This window comes from Sapajus apella, unplaced genomic scaffold (genome assembly GCF_009761245.1).
Source record: "Sapajus apella isolate SASKATOON/1434 unplaced genomic scaffold, GSC_monkey_1.0 scaffold55, whole genome shotgun sequence".
NCBI classification, from domain to species: Eukaryota; Metazoa; Chordata; class Mammalia; order Primates; family Cebidae; genus Sapajus; species Sapajus apella.
The window spans coordinates 1,603,259-1,621,064 of record NW_022436995.1 but is presented as its reverse complement, the minus strand read 5'-3'; the positions used below and the strand labels follow the sequence as shown (position 1 = coordinate 1,621,064).

General features: G+C 39.8%; 1 protein-coding gene across 6 annotated transcripts in view; it reads left to right on the top strand.

Annotated features, from left to right (window-relative positions):
* Positions 1 to 1,037: 1,037 nt before the first annotated feature.
* MIS18BP1 (MIS18 binding protein 1) overlaps positions 1,038 to 17,806 on the top strand; it is a 69,517-nt gene continuing 52,748 nt past the window's right edge. For 3 of the 6 annotated variants that reach the window (XR_004258591.1, XM_032244502.1, XM_032244506.1), the window contains exons 1-4: positions 1,038 to 1,465; positions 6,811 to 7,445; positions 12,086 to 12,220; positions 12,451 to 12,926. Coding sequence is in view for 5 of the 6 variants with exons in the window: in XM_032244502.1 (XP_032100393.1) it covers positions 6,902 to 7,445; positions 12,086 to 12,220; positions 12,451 to 12,926 (1,155 nt within the window). In the remaining variant the exon portion in view is untranslated. The remainder of the gene's footprint in view (positions 1,466 to 6,810; positions 7,446 to 12,085; positions 12,221 to 12,450; positions 12,927 to 17,806) is intronic. The other 3 variants (XM_032244505.1, XM_032244504.1, XM_032244503.1) reach the window with 3 other exon arrangements.

Below are 17,806 nucleotides of genomic sequence, written 5' to 3'. Positions count from 1 at the left end.
TTAAAAAATTAACCCATTACAACCTTTTCAGTATAGGACTCTAAGACTTAACAGGTAAATGTGATATATGACCAGGAAGCTGACCAATTTTCTTAGATGAACGATAAAATGAAAAGAAACTCTCGTGTCACAAATGCAGATGAAGGGGGGGGAAGAGGGCACATTTCATGCAGGATTGGAATTGGACAGGACTCAGAGCTGAAAACACACGTTACTACTCTTCTCTACTTTAAAGACTGAACCAATGAGTCCCATACAAAGCAAAAGATACACCCGTTACTCTGCGGTGGTTAAGAGTGGAGATTCATTGAGCACAGTCTGAGGGACTCAGCCTGGAGGCCACTGTTAAAAACTGCATACTGCAACCTAGAGTTGTCAAGATTAATGTTTCCGGAATACGAGGTGATTAAAAAAATTTTTTTAAAATCACTTCCTGGCCCGGTGCAGTTGCTTGCCTGTGTAATCCCAGCACTTTGGGAGGCCGAGATGGGAAGATCACTTGAACCCACGAGTTCGAGACTAGCCTGGGCAACATGGTGAGACCTGCTCTCTACAGAAAAGTTTTCAAATTAACCAAGCCTTGTAGCGCGCACCTGTAATTACAGCTACTGGGAGGCTGAGGTGGGAAGATCCCTTGGAGTTCCAGGCTGCAGGTGAGCCATTACTGCGCCAATGCACTCAGGCCTGGGCGACACAGAGAGACCCTGTCCCCCAACCCCACCCCCAAAAATCACACTTCTTGTGAAAACGGTTCAAACTAAACATCCCACTTTGTGCGTAACTTTACATTCAATCCATCATTCCCTCAAAAACAAAATGTTCTTTCTCCGCCTCAAACATGGAGGACTGAGAAAAACAGAAGTTCTCTCAAACCCACAGAGCACGCAGATATCCGAGGAAGGAAGGGAGGGTAGCAGCCGCTACTGCGCACAGCCGGTAGGGGAGGACGGCAGCTAGAAAAGGCCAAACTTCACCGCAGTAGCGCGCTCGCGGCTTGCGGCGTCTCCGACGTCAGCCTTGCAGCGACAGAGCATCACCGGAGGAATGGGGGCATTCAAGTTGGGCGCGTGCCCTGCGAAGACGAAACGAATTTTGAGGACAACTAGAGGAGCTCGCCGCCTGTCTGTGACAGCTTATGGTTGCCTACTTTTTGTAGACACACTACGGCCCACGAGTGCGGAGGCCGCCAGAAATTTGCTGGCGTCCCACTGAGACGCAAGGTGGCGCAATTCCGAGCCTACCAATCCCAGGCTGACTGGAGGGCGGGCTCTTCAAATTTGAGTTGCGGAAGTGCTGTGGGTGGTAGAGAACCTCGCAGAGGAGGTAAGCGTCGCTTGGGGCCCGGCCGCCGCGGGCAGGGGCCACCGTGGGCCTGAGGCGCGAGCCCCGCGGCGTCCGGCCCTCCTTCCGCGCAGAGCCAAGCCTGGACTGCCACAATCTCGCCCTGCCAGGCCCTTCACCCAAGGTACGTTCTCCCCGCGCCCTTCGCTCGTCTCCCGCCGCGAGTCCCGCCGGTGGTGGGCGGCCTGCACTTTGAGCATCTCGGCCCACGCCGTTTTATTATTTATTTTTGTAGATTTCTGGCTTTGGTACTGATTTTACAGCTGCGCACTCGATGTTTATTTGTTGTATGTCTACTGTAGAGTAGAACACGATTGCTCACATTTATTTCCATGGTGAGCGTTCTAGGTCTTTGTTCTAAAGTCGCTTTAAAAAAAAAAAAAAAGAATACCAAGTAGGAAAATTGTGTGTCTTAGTACCCAACTCTTCCCCTTGGCGCCTCAGGATCCAGGGCTACAGAAGCAGTTCATCCATTCAGCTTATATTTTTTTCTGATTAAGTTGCATACTTCTTGCAAACAGCTTTAGATGTTAATAAACTTATTTACAAAATGGTCGGGCGCGGTGGCTCACGCCTGTAATCCCAGCACTTTGGGAGGCCGAGGCAGGTGGATCATTTAAGGTCAGGAGTTCAAGAAAATGATAGGCCACTTCATCCTGCTCTTCAGAGATAACACTGTTTACAATTTGGTTCACTTGTTTCCAGATTTTTTTCTCTATGCTTATATGTGTTTTATTTATTTATTTATTTATTTTTACAGAAATGCAATTATATGTTCTGTTCTGCTACTTTTTTTCAGTTTAATATTTCTTGAATTTTTCCATGTAAGTACATATATATTTTTTTGTTGAATACATAGAGTAAATTGTATGGATGTGGCAGAATTTATTTTGTCCTTTATTGGTGGACATCTGGGTTGTTTAATTTCATTTTATGCTGCAGGTACTGCAGCATGAACTTCCCTGTGTAGTGGTTGTGTACGCTATGTTGCCTGTTGGTAAAGAACTTAGACTTTGGAAGTAGAATCAGATCATCTTTCTCACTTACTGTTAAGTGAACCTTGGCCAGGTTACTTAACCACCTATACTTTAATTTCTCTCTTTTCAAACTGGGAATAATAACAGTACTTAACTCTTTAGAGTTGCTGTTAGATTCTGTAGTGACTGGCATGTAAATATTCAGTGACTATCGGCTATTATGATGCATATATGTTTGCATTCTTATGTAGGTGTTTCTGTAGGAAAAAAACAAGTTAGAAGTGGACTTTCCGTGTCAGTGGTATACAGACTTGCATTTTGAAATTAATCTTTACCAATATGATACGTAAAAGAAGTCTCACTGTTTGCACCTCCATTTATTAGTAAAATCAGGTGTCACTTGACTTATTTATTGACCTTTTCTATTTCTTCTATTAATTGTCTTTCATGTCCTGTGACCATTTTCTGTTTTGAACGTTTTTGTAAAATTGATTCATTAGGTCTGTTTGAATGTTATGTAAATTAGTCCTTTGTCATAGGTGCTGAGTACTTATTTCAAGTGTATCATTTACCTCTTAACTTAAAATTCTGTTTTTACGCTGAATTCTATCTCCCAGTTTTGGTTAGTGTGCTCTGGGATTTTTGACCCCTTCCATAGTAATAGCTATTACTGTTGTTACCACTACAGTAAATTCTTACAAGAATGTTCCATCTTTTGGGAGGAAAAGGAGTAGTTATATTCAGGATCATATACATAACAATTGCTTAGCTTCAGTTCTGTGTTTATATGTGTCACTTATAACTGCCTGGGATATGTTCTGAGAAATACATTCACAGGTGATTTTTGTCGTTGTGCCAGTATCACAGAGTGTACTTATAAAAACCCAGGCTATATGTTATAATTTATTGCTCTTAGGCGTCAAACCTGTACAGCATGTTACTTTACTGAATATTGTTGGCAGTTGTGACACAGTGATAAGTATTTGTGTATCTAAACATATCAAAATATAGAAAAGGTTCAGTAAAAATAAGGTGTAATCTTATGGGACCTCCGTATGTGTGGTCTGACATCATTATGCAGTGCATGACTGTATTGTAAATGCCATGGCCTGCCCTTTCCTACATGGTTTTCCAATTCCTGTGTCTTTATGTTGAAAACATTTTTTTTTTCCTAGTACATCAGCATTTGTCTGCTTTTAGAATAAGTTTTAAGGATTAGATTTTCCAAACATGATGAAGAGAGAAACATACTTTATCCAGTCTGAGAGGAAACTAACAATGAGTGACCTTCATCTGTTAGGTCAACAAATGTGCTTGGTTGGCTTCAGGACAAACTATTCCTTCCTCCACTTTAGGGATGCAAGTTATTTAGTCTCCACTAATGTCTGTGTTTCATCAGAGGCTGATTTATTTTGTTCTTTTAACTAGGAAGGAAATGGAGCTTCAGATCTGTCTTGGTTTATCTAGACCCATTGTTTTTTTTAATTTATTTATTCTGCAAAGCCTCTGTGGTCAGTGGAAATTGTAGACGATTTTTTGTCTCTGCATTCTGTCTTTAACAAACCCCTGGCAAATATTGGCTGCTTTTTTTTTTTTTTTTTTTTTTTTTTTTTTTTTTTAGACTTACGTTGAGTTGCTATTTATCACATGGTGGGAAAAAGGTCTCTTAGAGCAACTTTCTGCGTCTTTGGGAGGGGAAGTGGAATTTGAATGCTTTTCAGAATCTTGGCTACCCAACCTTTATCCTACTACTTGCCTGAATTGGGGGCAAAGATGTTAGGAAACAGAAATCTCTGTGCTGGTTCTCGGAGCCTTTGTATGTGACCACAATTATCTGCCTTTAAATGGAAACAGTTCTGCATGTCCACTACAGATTGGGTCTGTTTTCAGTGCTCTTAGTTTATTTGCAGTTTTTACTTTCTATTTAGCATTTCATTAGGCTCTGAGGAATTGAGATTGTGTAAACCTGAACATTCTTTGCCATTTTGCTTTGCAGTTTTCCAGTTTATTTTTATTTATTTATTTATTTTTAAGATGGAGTCTCACTTTGTTGCCCAGGCTGGAGTGCAGTGGCGTGATCTCAGCTCACTGCAACCTCCGCCTCCCAGGTTCAAGTGATTCTCCTGACTCAGCTTCCTGAGTAGCTGGGACTACAGGCATATGCCACCATACCTGGCTAATTTTTGTATTTTTAGTAGAGATAGAGTTTTGCCATGTTGGTCAGCCTGGTCTTGAACTCCTAACCTCAAGTGATCCTCCTGTCTTGGCCTCCCAAAGTGATGAGATTACAGGTGTGGGCCACCACACCCAGCCAAGTTTATTCATTTGTGATTTTGAGCGATTATACAGCTTTATTGTCTTTCTTTGAAATGAACAGCTAAGCCAGACATGGTGGTTCACTCCTGTACTTCCAGCACTTGTGGGAGGCCAAGTCAGGAGAATCACTTGAACCAGGAGTTTGAGACCAGCCTGGGCAACAGGCTGTAATCCCAGCTATAATCCCAGCAATTTGGGAGTCCGAGGCAAGTGGACTACCTGAGGTCAGGAGTTAGAGACCCCCCCCCCCCGACTAATATGGTGAAACCCCATCTCTAACTAAAAATACAAAAATTAGCTGGGTGTGGTGATGTGCGCCTGTGATCCCAGCTACTCAGGAGGCTGAGACAGCAGAATTGTTTGAACTCGTGAGGCAGAGGTTGCGGTGAGCTGAGATTGCGCCACGCCGAGATTGAGCCACTTTACTCTAGCCTGGGCGACAGAGTGAGACTCCCTCTCAAAAAACAAAAACAAAAAACATAGTAGCTCAGGTGCAGTGGCACACACTACTGCAAAAATTAGCCAGGTGTGGTGATGTGCGCCTGTGGTCCCAGCTACTCTGGAGACTGAGGTAAGAGACTTGATTGAGCCCCGGATTTCGAGGTTGCAAGGATCCCTCATCACATCACTGCACTCCAGCCTGGGTGAAAGAGACACTGTTTCAAAAACAAAACAGAAATGAAGTGAATGGCTAATATAACATCCTGGAACTAGCACATAGTAAACATATACATGCATACATTAATACGTATTTGCAGGATTCATATTATGTGGAAGAATTATAGTGGTTTTTGGAGCTCCAGACTTCCAAGATACCATCTTTGTTGGCTGTTATAATATAGGAATATTTTCCTTTTTTTCTCTATTATAAATTATTGGATTAGATAATACTTTTTATATTAATTGCTTATTTCTTACAGATGTTGCTGTAGATAAAGATAGTTGATATCTTTTGGCCTGTCTGTGTTAGAACTTTCGGTCATAGGTTTTTTATGTTTATATGATGTTAACTAATTGGAATAGTTATAAATTCAGCAGTAAGAGATGCTGTAAATCTAGACTAGTGGGCCGGGCGCAGTGGCTCAAGCCTGAAATCCCAGCACTTTGGGAGGCCGAGGCGGGTGGATCACAAGGTCAAGAGATCGAGACCATCCTGGTCAACATGGTGAAACCCCGTCTCTACTAAAACTACAAAAAATCAGCTGGGCATGGTGGCACGTGTCTGTAGTCCCAGCTACTCAGGAGGCTGAGGCAGGAGAATTGCCTGAACCCAGGAGGCGGAGGTTGCGGTGAGCCGAGATCGCGCCATTGCACTCCAGCCTGGGTAACAAGAGCGAAACTCCGTCTCTAAAAAAACAAAGAAATAAAAATATCTAGACTAGTAAGTTCCAGGATCCTTGGACTGAAATATTTATCTACCAAATATTAGTTAAGGTAACTGTATGGTTCCTTGCCTAGAACCTTAATTTCTAGGTATGAATAATAAAACTTATGCATAAGAAACAAGTTAAAGCAAGGCTAAAACTGTAAACTTAAGTACAATGTTTCTGCTAAAAATTTTAAATAGCATTAAAAAAATCAGAATGAAAATAATCTACCATTTATTTGAGGATTTTTCAACTAAGACTTTAAAATGTAAATACTCTGGAGCATAAAAAATCAGGATTGGGTATTATTAAATAATTGAATAATTTTTGTTTTTGTTTTTTAGCTTTTATTAGAATATATCATTGTAGCTGCTGCCTTAAAATTTAAGTGTCTAAAGGGAAAAATTGTATTTGTAAAACTTTAACCTTTGTAACCTAATGTATTGCCATGTGCATGTATCATTTATTTATTATTTTTTTTTTTGAGACAAAATCTTTGTCAACCAGGCTGGAGTACAGTGGCACGATCATGGCTCACTGCAGCCTTGACTTCCCCGGCACAAGTGATCCTCTCTGCTCAGCCTCCCAAGTAGCTAGAACTGCAGGTGTGTTCACCATCACACCCAGATCTTTTTTTAAGTAGACTTTAAGAAAAATAAAATCTTAGTCTGATTTGTGAGCTATAGATTATCTAGCATTGTTATGAACCAGTTAAACATTTAATTAGTATTGTGTTGTGGAAAGCATATAAACTTTAAACTTTTTCTGCACCTAAGCATGATAAAGGCTGATTTTACATTGAACTACAGGTTTCTGTGGGTCCCTGCTGAAGTTCTATCTGAAAATTGTGCTTAAGTGAATTTTCTGTTAGAAGAACTTGCTTGCTACTGCCCTGTCAAGATGATTGCAACACCTTTGAAAAATCCAAGAATTTACTTACCTTCAGAGACATCGCCTCAAAGGAAAAATCTACCCGTGGATGCAATCTTTTTTGACAGCATACCTTCAGGCACACTTACTCCTGTAAAAGATTTGGTGAAATATCAGAACTCCTCTTTAAAGTTGAATGACCATAAAAAGAATCAGTTCCTAGAAATGACAACTTTTAACAATAAAAATATATTTCAATCAACCATGCTGACAGAGGCTGCCGTCTCCAACAGTTCTCTTGATATCAGTGTTATAAAGCCCAACAAGGATGGATTAAAAAATAAAGCAAACTATGAATCACCAGGAAAAATATTTCAAAGAATGAAAGAAAAAGTACTGCGTGACAAGCAAGAACAGCCATCAAGAAACAATAGTTTGTTGGAACCACAGAAAAGTGGAAATAATGAAACCTTCACTCTTAACAGAGTTGGCAAAAAACTACTGCAGCATACCTACCTCTGTGAAGAAAAGGAAAACAACAAATTATTCCAGTCAGGTAACAGTTCACTAAGAGGTTAGTTTTATGTGTTAGCTAAAAAGCTGTAATGTCTTAAGTGTTTAATGTGTCAGACACTGTTTTAGGTGCTAGAATATAGCTGTGAGTAAAATGTACAAAAATCCTTGCCTTTGTGTAACTCACATTCATGTGTTGGGAAGACATAATGAACATATTAAATAAGTAATTTTTTACGGCATAATAGAAGAGGAAAAGTGGAAAGAGAAAAAGATGAAAAAGGAGAATTAGGATGATGGGGAAGAGTTGGAGGGGGTTGTAGTTTTCAGTGAATTGGTCAGAGTAAGCTTCAATAAAAAGATGGAAATTTGAGCCCACAAAATTGAGTGAGATAATAGATACATGGATCTTGAGGAATGGGGAAGGAAGATCTAGGCAGGTAACAGCTGTTACAAACGCCTTGAAATAGGAGCATGCCTGACATGTTGAAGGACTAGCTATGAAGTTAGTGTATCATGGAGTGATTAGATAGAGCTGAGGAGGGAGAAGTAAGGGTGGGTCAGATAATATAAGGGCCTTATAGGTAAATACTGTATAAGAGTTTTGCCTTTTACTGTGAGCAGAATAAGGCATTAGAGGGTTTTGAGCATGTGAATGACAATATCTGAATTATGAGGGGTTTTTTTGGTTTTTTGATTAACCATTGAGTACAATGACTTAAGTTTTTAAAATACCGCTCTGGCTGTTCTGAAATAGTTACTACAGTACGCCAGATGACAGCCAGTGTTCGCTTGGTTCATGTGTTAGTAGTGAAGTTACTAGGTGGCTGGACTCTGGCTGTGTTTTGAAGGGATAGCCAATAGGATTAGCTCATAGATTGGGTGTGGAATATAAGACAAAAAGATATAAAGGACAGCTCAGGGTGTTTTTTGTTTTGTTGATTGTGGCCTAAGCTACCAAGAGGAGGATTTAACTGAAATGGGACAGACTGAAGGAGGAATGAAGTACGGGCTCAATAGTTAAGATTTTTGTCAAGTTAATTTTGATAACGTCTATTAAAAATCTAAGTTTAGGTATCAGGGTGTTGGAACAAACTAATGGGAATATAAGGAAATGATCAAGGCGACAAAAGTACATTTGGGAATTTCTAGCACCTAAATGGTATTTCAAAAGCAATGAGATTAGATGAAGTCATCAAGGAGTAAGTGTAGAAAGAAAAAACATTCAAGACCTGGGTCCTTGGGTACTCCAGCATTTAAAAGGTAGAATAAAGAGTAGAAAGGCCAGTTGAGTGTTGTGGCTCACGCCTGTAATCCCAGCACTTTGGAAGGCCAAGGTGGGCAGATGACCTGAGGTTGGGAGTTCAAGACCAGCCTGACCAACATGGAGAAACCCTATCTCTACTAAAAATACAAAATTAGCCAGGCGTGGTGGTGTATGCCTATAATCCCAGCTACACAGGAGGCTGAGGCAGGAGAATCTTGAACCTGGGAGGTGGAGGTTGTGGTGAACTGAGATCGCGCCTTTGCATTCCAGCCTGGGCAACAAGAGCAAAGCTCTGTCTCCAAAAAAAAAAAAAGAGTAGAAAGGCCACTGAGAATACCAGGAGAGTGATAAAGTGAAAGCCAAGAGAATGAAGTACTTTAAGTTGGGAGTCGTCAGCTGTCCACTGCTTCTAATTAGTCAAGTAGGCTGAGATTCTACTGGTCGATGGAGCAATATGAAGTCGTTGTTGACTTTTTAAGGGTGGTTTTGGAGGAATGGTAGCAATGAAAACATTTGAAAGGGTTCAAGAGGCCGGGTGCAGTGGCTCACGCCTGTAATCCCAGCACTTTGGGAGGCCGAGGCAGGTGGATCACGAGGTCAAGAGATCGAGACCATCCTGGTCAACGTGGTGAAACCCCGTCTCCACTAAAACTACAAAAAATTAGCTGGGCATGGTGGCGCGTGCCTGTAATCCCAGCTACTCAGGAGGCTGAGGCAGGAGAATTGCCTGAACCCGGGAGGCGGAGGTTGCGGTGAGCCGAGATCGAGCCATTGCACTCCAGCCTGGGTAACAAGAGCGAAACTCCGTCTCAAAAAAAAAAAAAAAAAAGAAAGGGTTCAAGAGAGGAATTGGCAATAGTGAACATAGACAGCTCTTTTTGAGGGGGGCAAAGAAATAATGGCAAGTGTAGTTTAAAGTTTTATCATTTTTAATACTTGGTGAAATGCAGCATTTTTATATGCTGTTGGGAATAATGGAGTAGGAAGAAAAAAATTGAAATTGCTAGTACGATGCCCTTTAGTAATTGATTGAGAGGAAATATAATCTAATGCATCATTAGAGGTTTGACCAGAACACAACAGACTAATTGTTAACAGAAAAGAAAGCCATTTACACAGATGTTGGTGGGTCATTGTATGACTTCACAAATAATCTGAAATAAGAAGTAAAGTCATCAGCTGAGCAAATGTGGAAAGCAGTTTGAGGAGGTAGAGGTTTGAATAGCTTGGGAGAGGCCTAAATTTGATATCCTGGGTAACACGGAAGAGCTGTTTAAGATATGTGGACATGAATTTAAACTGGAACCACTAAATATGGCTGTGAGTTTTCCTTTAACCCTGTGTAGCTGCTAAGGTGCTGGTGTAGAATAGAGAGGGAGTTGGATTTAACTGGGTTGTAATTTTGCCAAATAGAATAAAGTGACAGAGGACAGAGGAGTTGAGGATGTATGTGAAGGAGTCATGGTGAAATTGAAGTTGATCAATGAGGGCGAAGATGAGGGATTGTGAAGAAGTATACATTTCGTTTGGATAGTCATGGTGAAATTGAAGTTGATCAATGAGGGCGAAGATGAGGGATTGTGAAGAAGTATACATTTTGTTTGGATAGTCACTGGATTTGAGAGAATGATCTGGAAAGATGGACAGTACAACGGTTGAAATTGAGATTTTACTGAGTTTCAGTCATTGATAATAAAAGATATTTTACATGAATTATCTGTCTCTTTTTTTTTTTTTGAGACGGAGTTTCAATCTTGTTGCCCAGGCTGGAATGCAATGGCATGATCTTGGGTCACCGCAACCTCTGCCTCCCAGATTCAAGCGCGTCTCCTGCCTCAGCATCCCCGAGCAGCTGGGATTACAGGCATGCGTCACCATGCCTGGCTAATTTTGTATTTTTAGTAGAGATGGTTTTTTCCATGTTGGTCAGGCTGGTCTCGAACTCCCAACCTCAGGTGATCTGCCCGCCAAGGCTTCCCAGAGTGCTGGGATTACAGGAATGAGCCACCAAGCCTGGCCTTATCTCTTTTAATCCTTTCAACAAACATTATGGGTAGGTACCCATTAGAAGTCTGTAAATGGGGATTATAGAGAGAGTAAGTCTGCTTGCTGTATGTCTCATAGGTAACAAGTGATAGGCTGAGAATTGAATATAGCTACCTCTTAGAAAGCCCATGTTCTTAACCACCATACAGTAGGTTGTAGGTATATTGTTGAATTTCCAAGACAGTGACTTTTCCAACACAGTTTTCTAAGGGAGTTTGGGGGTAGAAGTTGGGAGACTCACAAAGTCGTCTGTCATATAGCCTAGGATAAAAGGAAGAGGCAAATGAAATAATGCAGATTAAAGTGTTTAAATACAATAAGGTAGCATTTGAGAGTAAGAAATACCTGTTTTGAGAATTTGGTGACCCTTTCCCCCAGAAAATATACACAAATACAAACACAAATACAATATATAGTTTTAGAAACTTTTTAGAGAGTCTGCATGAATCTTGGATTCCCAAATCAGTGAATAAATATAACTTGTTGCATTTGATTGAATTACTACTGAATTGCCTTGCCATTTCCAGAAGAATGAGTTAAAGATATAGAAATTTATCATTTCTTTTTGTGACATGTTGTTATAACAAAATCTTTAAATATAAAGATTTCTGAGATCAAAGTGGCATACTTAATTAAAGCATAGTCACTACCAGTTTTTTCAAGTATAAGATTTAAATTTAAAAGATTAAATTTAAAATTAAACATATAAGATGATTATTCTCAGGATCAAATTTTAAGTCTATCATCACCGCCTTTTTGTGTGAAAGAAACTACATTTGAGAAGCATTAAACTTGAAAGATCTAGGAGGTAAAGCATAATAAAATGTAAGCTGTGCTATTAGTCCTTATTTGTTTTAGTTGAGAAACCTTCAACTTCTGAGTGTTTGGAGGTCTACTAAAAAGCTGTCTAAAGGACATAAATTATGGTTGAGTCTGCTGTTGCATCTCAACATTTTAATTTTTAAAGAATAAGTTTGAACTCTTTGACTGTCGTTCATGCTTTCGAAATTTACAGCAAGCAGAGCAGAATCAGAGTTTTCTAGACTGAGTGACACTTTATATTGTAAGCTTAATATATACGTATCCAATTTGTGGCAGCACCAGAATTCCAGATCTCTAGGTTTCTAAGTCTAATACTTTTGTCTAAAGCTGGCAGGTTGTCTTGGAGAAGGTTTTAAAAAATTCTTCCACATCATAATGTTGGTATAGAGAACCAGGGTAAAGGTCTGAAAAGATAAGACAGTGAAAAATGTATGTAACTATCATATATTGCAAAAGTACTATACTGGTTTGATCATTACTAAATCTAAGTGTCTTTGTTTTAAGAATTTTAAAAACTGTTTTTTTCTTTGTGACTAATACAGTTCAACTTCTTCTTTTTTTAAAAAATAAAACCTTAACCTCAGTCCAAGAAGTTCCTCTAGAATCATCAAATAATGATACTTTCCTCCTGGTCCAACAAAAGATTCTGTGCCAGCAGGAAAAGAAAGCACAGAAAGCACCACTGTACAATTTAACTTACGGTAAATTATTTTTTGTCTGTTTTTAGTTACTTAAGTATGTTGTTAAATGTTCTAGGTAATTATTTTCCCTGTGTGGGCATTAAACTTTGGCTCTGGACAAAAGCTTGAATCATAAAAGAGACACTCAGAGAAAGACTGGGCAGGCGGGTGGAACAGTCCTAACCTAAATTTCTCTTTTAATTTTATGTCATCCTTCTATAAATTTTGTTTTGCTTTCTTGTTTTTTGCAGAACTTCCAACTCTGAACCAAGAACAGGAAAATTTTTTGGCTGCAGAAGCCCCAAACAAGGCATTAACTAGAGCTCAATTGGCTAAACAAATTCTTGACTCAAAGGAAAATATAGTTGGAACCACTGGGTCTAAAAAGGACACGTTTGTTTTAGAAGGCATAGGTTCTGCTGATGAAAAGTTTCAAAATACTAATGCTGAGACTCTTAGTACTAATTGTGTTCCTATTGGCAGTCTGTTAATGGTTTCTGAGAGTGAGAGGACAACAGAAGGGACTTCCCAACAGGAAGTTAAGGATGGAGATGAAAAAGCAATGCCTGGGGAGACTGGTCTACCGGGTTCCACGAAAGATACATGTAAAATTGTACTTGCAACACCAAGACTTCATATAACAATACCTCGGAGGTCAAAAAGAAATGTTTCAAAGCTTTCTCCAAGAATATTTCAAACTATAACAAATGAAGTTAAAAAAAATCAGGTGGGAAAACTTTTAAGGCAGATATTCTATTTTTACCTCATTCTTCAAGAGCTTTTAATGTTCTCTCATTCTTTTTCTTTTCCTAGCTAGGAGTTGGACCTGTGTGCTTCATTGTTAACAGTGTCTTCATTATCATGTTTCATTATATAGTATAGTGACAGTGTGACCTAGTGAAAAGAACAGTGAGCTGAATGTAACAAGACCCAGGTGTTAAGTCTTATCTTGCTGTATTACTAGTTGTGTAGTCTTCAGTAATTTACTTGTTCCCTTTGGTAATAAACACTGAATTCATTTCTGCTCTTTTTTTCTGATACTTAGGGTGCTGTTAAAATAATTAGATCAATTAAGATAGAAAGGAATTGTAGCATCTGAAGATTTGAGAATTTTTCCCAAATTAAATATAATCAATAAAAGACTTTAAAGCATCAAACTGTTAAATTAGGATGAATTCTCTGAAGAAAGTGGAAAGGAAATACAGACTTAAGGAGGAAGATGGAGTGTAAAATTTCCAATTGTTAAATGTTTGCCCATTGATTAATTATTTATTTATATTTTGAGACCATGTTGGCCAAGCTGGTCTCCTAACTCCTGACCTCAAGCGATCTTCCCGTCTCGGCGTTCCAAAGTGCTGGGATTAAAGGTGTGAGCCACAGCATCTAGCCATTAATTCTTAAATGGATGATGGGCGTTATGAAATTGAGATGGTGTATAAATTCTATCTAAATTTTCATTAATAATCAACTTTTTAGATGAGGCCCTATTCTGTTGCCCAGGCTGGCTTCTTGGGCACCTAAGCCTTCCTGGTAGCCATCTAAATTTTAAAGCATGATATACCACTTATGGTTTTATATCTCAATATATTCACTGGAAATCACATTATTTGAAAATATTTAAACTTTTATTTGTTTATTTTTTTGGAGACGGGAGTCTCACTCTGTCGCCCAGGCTGGAGGGCAGTGACACAATCTTGGCTCACTGCAACCTCCGCCTCCCGGGTTCATGCCTCAGCCTCTTGCCTCAGCCTCCCGAGTAGCTGGGACTACAGGTATGCACTGCCATGTCTGGCTAATTTTTTTATTTTTATTTTTGTATTTTAGTAGAGATGGGGTTTCACCATGTTGCCCAGGCTGGTCTTGAACTCCTGAGCTCAGGTCATTCGTCTTCCTTGGCCGCCCAAAGTGCTGCGATGACAGTTGTGAGCCACTGTGCCCGGCCTGAAAATATTTAAACTTCAGATGAAAAGTTTTAGATGTTGACTTAAAAATGTGTGAGGTGGGTTAAACAGAAAAGTTTGAAGGCAACTATTCTAAGAGGCCCCGTAGTACTAATTCCATCATCTCTATAGTTCTGTTTATCTCAGTTTCCATAAGAAGTCCAAGCTTCCCAAGACTCTTATACCTATTTAGTTCTGTACATTACTAATTCTGTCTCAATTTCTCACTCATACCTAACTCTACATACATTACATTGTGTCCTTTTGAACTCCAGTTATGTCATCAGCAAAATGTTTTACTCCCTGTCTTCTATGAAGACTTCTTAACCTTGCTGTAACTAAAATACGGCTTCTGCAACCGACTCAAGTGGTGGCTCCTTTTTTCTCATATCCCACATTCTGTTGGACCTAGAGATGACATAAGGCTACTTCAGACAGTTTTTTCTTCCTTTTTTCTAAAGCTTCTTTGAAGCACATGCCATAAGACTTTACCAGTTGTATACATCTGTAATACAACCTCCTAGTTATGACCTTGCGTTTTTAAGTGTTTGACATCTGTTAGTTTTCCCTCGACTACTTCTGTCATAATCTCTGGTTACATCTGCACTCGTTGAGATGATCCATCCAACCTTCCTTTTTTGATAATCAGTGACCTTTCTCCTACCTTTACCCTCTACCATAGACATCCCCATTCCTTCTCATTACCAAATAAACATGCACTGAATTTTCTTTCAGACGTGCCACTGTCTCACTGCCAACTTCTATAGTTCTTTCCACTCTAGCACTGTTTCCTACCCCTCCCCATCAATGTTCTGACCCCACTAAGACAGCATTCATCCATCAACTCTCATGTCCTCATTTCCCTAGTCCATCACTATAACCATTATAGGTTATAAGTCTCAACTCTTTTTTTCTTTCTCTTCCACTGGCAAAATCTCAACCCTCGTTAAATTTAACTCTACATTCCTGTACCAGACAGCTGAAAATGGCTGTAGCAAAACCACGCAATTGTGCTGACTCGTCTCATTTAAATTTGACAACAAACCTTAAATGGCCTCTCCAGTATTGCCCCATTACTCCTGGTACATTGCAGTTGTCAATCTACTCTCTGACTTTCCTGGAAGAATAACTCACTTTTTCTCTCCAAAAACCTCCAGACCTTCTCTTCATTCCCATTTCATTGAGAACTTCATAATCCCATCACAGAATCTAACTGCTGCTATGTTTTCGCGTACCCTGCTTTTCCCTCCTGTTAAAAATGGATGAATGATTTATGTTCCTTTTCAGGACCCATTCATTTCCTCTTACCATCTAAAGGACATTGCCTTTTCAATTGCCCCCTCAATTTTTTTTTTCTAGATTATTCTCTTTAGCATATAAACATGTTGAAACATGGCCTGCATTTTTTTAAAAAAATGCAAATAAAAGTCCATCTTTCCTTTATCCCTTATCCAACTCCCGCTGCTACAGAATCTTTTGTTTCCCTTTTATAGCAAGATACTTTGAGAGAGGTCTTATGTATTCATGGTTTTAAGTTCTCCATTCCTTCTTGAACATGTTTCACTTTGGACTATGCATAAAATATTCACTATTTTATGAATATTGCCCTTTCCAAGTTCATCAGTCATCTCTATAACGCCAAATCCAGTGACAGATTTTTGTTTTTTGTTTGTTTGTTTGTTTTTTAGACAGAGTCTCGCACTTGTCTCCCAGGCTGGAGTGCAGTGGTGCAATCTTGGCTCACTGCAGCCTTTATCTCCCAGGTTCAAGCAATTCTCCTGCCTTAGCTTCCTGAGTAGCTGGGATTACAGGCATGCGCCGCAACACCTGTCTAATTTTTGTATTTTTAGCAGAGACGGATTTTCACCATGTTAACCAGGCTGCTCTCGAACTTTTGACTGCAAGTGATCCGCCCACCTCAGCCTCCTAAAGTGTTGGAATTACAGACGTGAGCCCCCGCAGCTGGCCGGCTGATTTTTTTTTTTTTTTTTAATGAAGTCTTGCTCTGTCCCCCAGGCTGGAGTGCCGTGGAATGATCTCCGCTCACTGCAACCTCCGCCTCCTGGGTTCAAGTGATTCTCCTGCCTCAACCTCCCGAATAGCTGGAACTACAGGCACATGCCACCACACCAGATAATTTTTTGTTTAGTAGAGATGAGGTTTTCACCACATTGGCCAGGATGGTCTTTATCTCCTGACCTCTTGATCTGCCCACCTCCACCTCCCAAAGTGTGGGGATTACAGACATGAGCCACCGTGCTCGGCCTCTTATTTCTTATTCTCAGTTTCTCATGAAGGTTTAATGCAGTGAATCAAAATGTCTTACTAAAAAAAGTGTTATGCTTTGTCTTTTGTATTCCAGGATCTCTCCTGATTTTCTACTACATGGCTGGCCATCCATTCTCAGTCCCCCTTGCTCTTTACTCTTTCTTTCCCCAGAATCACTCCTAGAAATGTTGGAATTACTACAAATCAGTCCTATGTTTCTCTACCTACATGTACTCTCTAGACTGTATCTCCAGTGTCATAGCTTTAAATGTCATCTGTATGCTGATAGCTCTCAAATATGTTTCCAGCCCAGAATATTTTCTAAACTCTACTCTGTACAGTTGTCTGTATGACTTTTCTATTGATATCAAATAGGCATGTCAAATTTAAAATGTGAGAAAATGTGACATTCTTATTCTTGATGTTTTTACTGCACCTTCTCCTCCATTGTCCTGTGTTAGTACATTGTAGTATCATTGGCCCCAGTGTTTAGGCAAAATTTTAGATTAATCCCAGACTTTTGTTTTTCTCTCATGCTCCACATCCAAACCATGAAGAAATCCCATTGGCTCTACTGTCTTGAATGTGGCCCCTTCTCACTGTTCGACCACTACCTCCTAGTCTAGGGTTAACTGTCATAGCCTAGTGGTCTCCCTGTTTCCAGTATTGCTTCTCTCCTTGTCATTCTTGTTTTCCAGACAGAAGCTAAAATCTTTATATAGTCTCATCTCTACCCAACAGCCCCTTAAAATGTTAAATGTTGTTATTCTGTTCAGAGTCCTCTGGTAACTTTTCATCTCAGTAGAAAACACTAAGCCTTTGCCATGGTTTATGGAGCTGTACTTAGTTAATCCTGGAGATCTCAAGCCTCACCGCTTATTCCCTGTCACCTACTCCTTTCAAATTACTCTGCCTTCCCGTGTGCCTACCTCGGTCTTTGGTCTAACTCTCTCTGCTTGGAAGAATCTTCGTCTTAATATCCATGTGACTCATCCCTCACTTTATTCACTTCTCTCTTCTAAGACATTCCTTGACTGTTTTGTCTAAAAAAGTACTCCATTTATATTTATTTTTCATAGTAATTATCATTACCTGACGTTTTCATATTTGTTTAGTGCCACCATCCTGCTCGCCTCTGACCCCCACCTCAACACACACACAAGAATGTTGGACCTAAGAGGGCAGCAGTTTAGTTTCTCACTGAATCCGCTATCTAAAATAGTGTGTAGAACTCAACAAATATTTGTTGAATGAATAATGAATGTTTTGATATCTTATATAAGCAGTATAATAGTATGGTACAGGATTATCTACATCTGACTGATGCATTGATATATCTCACATAGTTCCAAATGTGGGAGAAGGTAAAAAGGGAGTATTATTTACTGCCCCTTCCCCA